The 7,978-nt window shown below is 41.4% G+C and overlaps 1 protein-coding gene across 1 annotated transcript in view; it reads left to right on the forward strand.

Annotated features, from left to right (window-relative positions):
• LOC122811955 (dual specificity protein phosphatase 14-like) overlaps window positions 1-7,676 on the forward strand; it is a 33,914-nt gene extending 26,238 nt beyond the window's left edge. Inside the window, exon 2 of the mRNA XM_044084151.1 lies at window positions 5,350-7,676. Within this exon, the coding sequence (XP_043940086.1) occupies window positions 5,412-6,008 (597 nt within the window). The 5' untranslated portion in view covers window positions 5,350-5,411 and the 3' untranslated portion in view covers window positions 6,009-7,676. The remainder of the gene's footprint in view (window positions 1-5,349) is intronic.
• Window positions 7,677-7,978: the final 302 nt, after the last annotated feature.

The raw sequence follows: 7,978 nt of genomic DNA on the forward strand, positions 1-7,978 counted from the left end.
ACTGTTTTTTGATAATAACTTTAGAGCACAAAACATTTAGCATAATGACTCAAGCAACATAAAGTAAAAAGGGCTGTCACCAAGCTGAGGGAGCTTATAACAAGGAAGATAGTAAGTGATCCTTTAGAAGCAATAGAAATATTTAGGATATTCTATTAAAGTCTGTATAAAGTGGAGAAATATGGGATCCAAGAAAAGGTACAAATGGAAATATTTATGGAAGAGTTAAATATGCCAAGGTTAGAGGTAGAGGTGGCTCAATTGCCAACAGTTAGGATAGGAGGAGATAAGATAAAATGGTGATGTATAACCAATCTACAGAAAAGTCCCCAGGAATAGATGGTATCCCTGTGGAAGTTTGGAAGCAAGGAGGGGAAAAAACTGATAATCTGGAAGGTTTTGTTTAACAGCATTTTAAGAGGAGGAGAAGTACCAACATCCTGGAAGAAAGCAGTTTCAGCTGTCATACCTAAAGAGGGTAAAGATCTATCATACCAAGCTTCATACAGGCCCGTTTCAACATTAAAGCATGATTATAAAGTGTTTATGTCTCATCATCATCATCTTCTTTCGGCTGTTCCCATTAGGGGTCGCCACAGCAGATTACCTGTTTCCATTTCTTCCTGTCCTCTGCATCTTGCTCTGTCACACCAACCACCTGCATGTCCTCTCTCACCACATCCATAAACCTTATCTTAGGCCTTCCTCTTTTCCTGTTACCTGGTAGCTTCATCCTTAGCAACTTTTCCCCAATATACTCAGCATCCCTCCTCAGCACATGTCCAAACCAACGTAATCGTGCCTCTCTGGCTTTGTCTCCAAACCTTCCAACTTGGGCTGACCCTCTAATATACTTATTCCTAATCCTGTCCACCCTTGTCACACCCAGTGCAGATCTTAACATCTTTAATTCTGCCACATCCAGCTGAAACGCCTGCCTTTTTGTCAATGCCACTGTCTCCAACCCATATAACATAGCTGGTTTCACTACCCTCTTGTAGACCTTCCCTTTCACTCTTACAGGTACTCGTCTGTCACAAATCACTCCTGACACTCTTTTCCACCCACTCCATCCTGCCTGTACTCTCTTCTTTACCTCTCTTCCACACTCACCATTACTCTGAACTATTGACCCCAAGTATTTAAACTCATCCACCTTCGCCACCTCTACTCCTTGCATCCTCACCATTCCTCTATCCTCCCTCTCATTCACACACATATATTCTGTCTTAGTCCTGCTGACCTTCATTCCTCTTCTCTCTAGAGCATATCTCCATCTCTCCAGGGTCTCCTCCACCTGTTCCCTACTCTCACTACAGATCACAATGTCATCTGCAAACATCATAGTCCACGGGGACTCCTGTCTGATCTCGTCTGTCAACCTGTCCATCACCATTGCAAATAAGAAAGGGCTCAGAGCTGATCCTTGATGTAACCCCACCTCCACCTTAAACGCATCCGTCACTCCCACCACAGACCTCACTGCTGTCACACTACCCTCGTACATATCCTGTACCACTCTTACATACTTTTCTGACACTCCTGACTTCCTCACACAATACCACAACTCCTCTCTAGGCACCCTGTCATATGCTTTCTCTAAGTCTACAAAAACACAATGCAACTCCTTCCGACATTCTCTGTACTTCTCCTTCAACACTCTCAGAGCAAAGATCACATCTGTAGTGCTCTTTCCTGGCATGAAACCATACTGCTGATCACTAATCATCACGTTCCTTCTTAACCTTGCTTCCACTACTCTTTCCCATAACTTCATGCTGTGACTGATCAGTTTTATCCCTCTGTAGTTACTACAGCTCTGCACATCACCCTTATTCTTAAAAATCGGTACCAAAACACTTTTTCTCCATTCCTGAGGCATCCTCTCACTTTCCAAGATTTCATTAAACAATCTGGTTAAAAACTCCACTGCCACTTCACCTAAACACCTCCATGCTTCCACAGGTATGTCATCTGGGCCAACAGCCTTTCCATTCTTCATTCTCTTCATAGCTATCCTTACTTCCTCCTTGCTAATCCATTGTACTTCATGATTCACTATCCCTACATCATCTAACCTTCTCTCCCTCTCATTCTCTTCATTCATCAACCCCTCAAAGTACTCTTTCCATCTCCTCAACACACTCTCCTCGCTTGTGAGTATGTTTCCCTCATTATCCTTTATCACCTTTATCTGCTGCACATCTTTCCTAGCTCGGTCCCTCTGTCTAGCCAATTGGTACAGGTCCTTTTCTCCCTCCTTAGTGTCCAACCTTTCACACAACTCTTCATATGCCTTATCCTTAGCCACCTCTCTCTTTGCCATGCACCTCATCTCCTTATACTCCTGTCTACTTTCTTCATCTCTCTGACAATCCCACTTCTTCTTTGCCAACCTCATTCTCTGTATACTCTCCTGTACTTCCTCATTCCACCACCATGTCTCCTTGTCATCCTTCCTCTGTCCAGATGTGATACCAAGCACCTATCTAGCCATCTCCCTTACTAGCTCTGCTGTAGTTACCCAGCTATTTGGTAACTCTTCACTGCCACCCAGTGCCTGCCTTAAGTCATCCCTGAACTCCACCTCACAATTACCCTTTTTCAATTTCCACCACTTGATCCTTGGTGCTGCCCTCACACTCCTCCTCCTCTTCTTGATAACCAACTTCATCCTGCAAACCACTATCCTATGCTGCCTAACAACACTTTCTCCAGTCACCACTTTACAGTCTCCAATCTCCTTCAAACTGGCCCTCCTACATAAGATATAATCCACCTGTGTGCATCTTCCTCCACTCTTGTATGTCACCCTATGCTCCTACCTCTTGTTAAAATACGTATTCACCACAGCCATGTCCATTTTGTTCGCAAAATCCACTACCATCTGACCTTCTGCATTCCTTTGTTTAACACCATACCTACCCATCACTTCCTCATCCCCTCTGTTCCCTTCACCAACATGCCCATTGAAATCTGCTCCAATCACCACTCTCTCATCCTTGGGTACAGTCATCACCACTTCATCCAATTCACTCCAAAATTTTTCTTTCTCATCCATTGCACACCCAACTTGTGGAGCATACACACTAACAACATTCATCATTACACCATCAATTTCCAGCTTCATAAACATCACTCTATCCAACACTCTTTTCACCCCCAAAACACTCTCAGCATACTGTTCCTTCAGAATAACTCCTATGCCATTTCTCCGCCCATCCACACCATGATAAAACAATTTGAACCCACCTCCGATACACCTAGCCTTACTCCCCTTCCATCTGGTCTCTTGCACACACAATATACCAACCTTCCTTCTGTCCATCATATCAGCTAGCTCTCTCCCTATACCAGTCATACTGCCAACATTCAAAGTTCCAACTCTTACTACCACAGTCCTAGCCTTTCTTCTCTCCTCCTGCCTTCGGCCATGTCTTCCGCCTCTTCTCCTCCTTCGGCCAACAGTAGCCCAATTTCCGCCAGCACCCTGTAGGCTAACAGTACTGGTGGCGGTCGTTGTTAACCCAGGCCTCGACCGATCCTGTATAAAAATTTTTCTTGGTGACTGCATGAAATGTTTTGGCGAAGTTTTATGCCGGATGCCCTTCTTGACGCAACCCTCCCCATTTATCCGGGCTTGGGACCGGCACAAAGAAATGCACTGGCTTGTGCATCCCCAGTGGCTATGTCTATAATGGCTAAAAGAATGACAAAAGTAATGCCAAAATTGATAGATATGGATCAATGTGGTTTTGTGGAGGGGAGACAAACATTTCACAACATTAACAAATCACTGATGATCCAGAGGGAAGCAGAATGCAAGAAAATATCACTGTTGGTGGGCCTTGATGCAGAGAAAGATTTGACAGAGTAAGTTGGGACTTTATGAACAGAGCAATGGAAGCATTTGCAGTCTTGATAAAATTATAAGGTTGATTAGGGGGATATATGAGGGATCAGAGGCAAAAAATAAAGTGGGTGGGGTCCTCTCTGTTAATCTCTGCTTGAGCAGAGGAACCAGGCAGGGGTATCCTCTCTCCACTTTGTTATTTGCATTATATTTAGAAGCAGTGGCATAGAAAATAAGGGACTCAGAAATTCAAGGATATAATTGGAATGGTAGTCAATAAAAGCTTGATGTATTTACAGATGACATGATCTTATACCTGACAAAACCAAAAGGGGACATTACAGTGCTGTGCAACATATTGAGATAGTTTCAAATCTTTTCAGGATACAACATTAATGAAGTTAAAACAAAGGCAATAGCAGTAAATTGTGTACCCACATACAAATTGGTTCAGTAATATCCATACTTCTGGAGACATGATAAAATTAAGTATTTAGGAGTATGGATTAAAAATTATTCCTGTGTGGCAGCTAAGGATATGTGGGAACAGACCAAACAAAAGATAATACAAAAAGTGAGAAAATGGAAGCTTTGTTATATGAATATTGAAAGTAAGATACAAGCAGTTAAAATGTTTTTAGTCCCTTTTCTTATACACAGATCAGGCATACTTTTATCAACCAGAGGAAAAGTTGTGGATAACAATTAATATAGACCTGAAGGTTTTTATCTGGGAGGGGAAGATGGCAAGAGTCAAGTGGGATAAGCTTATTCTTTGCAATAGAATAATGTGGATTGGGATTACCCTATTTGAAGGGGTATTTCAGAGCAATACAGTTAAGGCTCCTATACATAGCGCAAGCAGAAAACTATAATTCAAAGTGAAAAGAGATGATGAAATGGGAAGAAGCTCAAGAAACAAGGAGAGACTGGAATTTTGGATGCAGATTTTTAAGGAAAATAAGAATAATCATACAGAATATTATATTCACAAAGTAGCAGAAAGTATTCTAAGAACTAAGCCAACACAGAAATGGAGAAAGGAGATTCTGCCGATAGGGATGACTGCAATTAGGGATACAGACAATAGGCAAGAGGGGGCTGGAATTTATTGGAGAAAACTGGCAAAGGAGCCAAGGTATTGGGAGCAAATAACTAGAGAGGGAAAGGTAATAGAATGGGAAGACACCAAGAGCTTATTTGGACTGCAGGATAGAGATTGCATTCCCTATCAGGGACTGATAGAGTATAGGTCAATAGAAAGAAATAGGGGGGTCCTATTGGTAGAGAAAACGAGGTAGGCATTTTGTAAAAAAAAACTTTCTCCCTCCACTCAGTTTTATTTATCTGTCTTTAATGCTTGGAGTACCACAGATTACATGCACGAAAGGAGTCTGTCTTTGACATTGGTAGTATAATAGATTACATGCAGAAACTGGTAATATCACAGATTACACATAGCAAAGGAGTAAACATGTTTTTTTCTCTCTCTACAGAGCATCAAGACTTCTGCATAGGTTTCCATTTTGGCTAATTCCAATTGCTGTTTGATCTTCTAATGAAACGTGCATCTCTGCTTGACACATTCTGGTATTCCCCTTCAAGAAGACTTTCTTCTTCAATGGCATTCTACTCAAGCATGAATCAGATCACGCCATGCCTGTACCTCGGCAATGCTAATGCAGCCAGTAGTCGCAGACTGCTAGCAGCCAAAGGGATCAACTGTGTAATCAATGCATCACTGGAGGTGCCAAATCCCATCTTACCTAATGTAGACTATTTTCGAGTGCTGGTTGCTGACCTCCCTCATGCCCACCTCTCTGAATACTTTGATAGTGTGGCAGACCGCATTCATCAAGTAGAAAAACGTAATGGACGAACTTTGGTACATTGTGTAGCAGGTGTGAGTCGGTCTGCTGCCCTTTGCATTGCCTATCTTATGAAATATGAGCAGATGACCTTACGGGAGGCCCATCACTGGGTGAAATCACGTCGTCCCATCATCCGTCCCAATGTGGGCTTCTGGCGTCAACTTATGGAGTATGAGCGCCGGCTGTTTGGGAAGAACAGTGTCAGGATGTCTAGCTCTTCTTTAGGAATGGTGCCATATGCCTGTGACAAATCACCCTATAGCCACTGTTTAGTCTCATCTTAGAAAAACACATGAGCACAGATAACAGCATATATTGAAAGGGCACCTGCCAAGCTACCACAATGACTTCCTAGTCAACCAGTCTTTCCCAGTACTGTGGACTTCAACACCTACCTTTGTTTGTTTAATCCTTATTTCATAATACTTGGTTTTGTAACTGCAGTAGTTTCTTCTAGTTAAGTCATACAAAAGTAATAGTTATAGGACAATAGTTTTATTACTTTTTGTTTTTGAAGTAATGTTTTCTTCTCGGTGTTCTTCTTATATGACCCCAAATAATATTAAGAATTGTGATGCACAGTAACTGTGTTGGATTTTTTCCAGCCATTACATCATAAATATTTATCCTTATCCAGTTGTGGGTCACAAGTTATTGCCAGGTAAAGGGGGCTTGCCTTGATGGCAGTAACATTGCTTCAGAGAAGAGCAGAGTGCATAGTGATGTACTGATAAGAACTGAGGTATTTTGGTAAAAATATGATTTACAGGACTGGAAAACTATTTCTGAAATGTTTGAAAATTACTATCAGTTCAATGGATCATATTAGTTGTCTACACATTTACAAAAAAATGGCAGTTGGAGATGTAAAGAAAGTAGTAATACTTGTTAGGTACTGTGGTTTATGCATTTTTTTCTGACACGCAATCCCTACATAAAGATCCTACAGAAAATGTGCCAAAATTAAGCATTTATTCCTTCCACTTTCATTTGACCAGCTTGTTAAAGACACATGTGAGCTGCTGATGTGATTGTGAAACACACCACTTGTGCTGTCCAGCCATGTTTTAACAGATATCCCCTTTTAAATACTCTTACACTTCCTTCCAGTTATCATACCTACAACCAGTTAAAGGTATCCCTGTAACTGGGCCTGTTTGTAGATCTCAGTAAGGACCTCCACACTTATTTAATCATTTAGAAGAATCACTGGCCTTAGGGAGAGGGGTACATTACATCCCCATGGAAAAAAAAATATTTTTTTTGTCTTGGTATAGGAAAACAGCAGTCATACTAGACTACAATACATGCCACATTTTTCAAGATGGCCACTGTACACCGCATAGTATGTTCAGCTGTGAGTGAAATGAAAAGTGTAATGTATGCCAGAGTGGGGGATACTTTTCATGGCAAATGATCTGTATTAAAATTTAAAAAAAAATCTACTTACCCAATTATCCCCTCACAATCTTTGCAGTAGCACTGCATATGTCTGACACTCCACTTACTTATTTTTTCCTTTGCATTATTTTGTCCCTGCACAGTACGCAGCAACCATATATACAGCTCTATATTTGTCTATTTATGCATATAAGTGTGTGTCTGTGTGTTTGTAATACACACACACACACACACACACACACACACACACACACACACACACACACACACACACACACACAATTGTATATGGATTTATATAACTAAACTGAACAAAAGTACAGTGAACCTGAATCGGTGACTCCTGGTCCAGTGAAACTCAGGAAAGGGCTTTAACATGAGTCCTGCAGAAGACAAGTTCAGCATTATCCCATTACCATGTTCTCCAGTGAGTTTCACTGCATCAGGAGTGAAGCAGTGGATTCATCAAACAATGTTTTGATGCATAGGGGCTTGACAATATTGGGTATTCCCATACACACACACACACACACACACACACACACACACACACACACACACACACATATGTGTGTGTGTGTGTGTGTGTGTGTGTGTGTGTGTGTGTGTGTGTGTGTGTGTGCGTGTGTGTGTGCGTGTGTGTGTGTGTGTGTGTGTGTGTGTGTGTGTGTGTGGTACTTTTATATTTCACCTATAAAAAAAGTGAGCCATCTATTTCTGTCATTTGCAGTTTACTACCTGTCCATCTGATTGTGTTCCCATTGTATCTTTGAGGAACTTAAGTGTGATCCTTGGAACAGTGAGAATTAAAGTGCAATTACACAGAAATGTATACTAACTCTAAAATTGCGGT

The sequence above is a fragment of the Protopterus annectens genome, chromosome 9.part0 (genome assembly GCF_019279795.1).
Source record: "Protopterus annectens isolate FY-2018-M chromosome 9.part0, PAN1.0, whole genome shotgun sequence".
Classification (NCBI taxonomy): Eukaryota; Metazoa; Chordata; order Ceratodontiformes; family Protopteridae; genus Protopterus; species Protopterus annectens.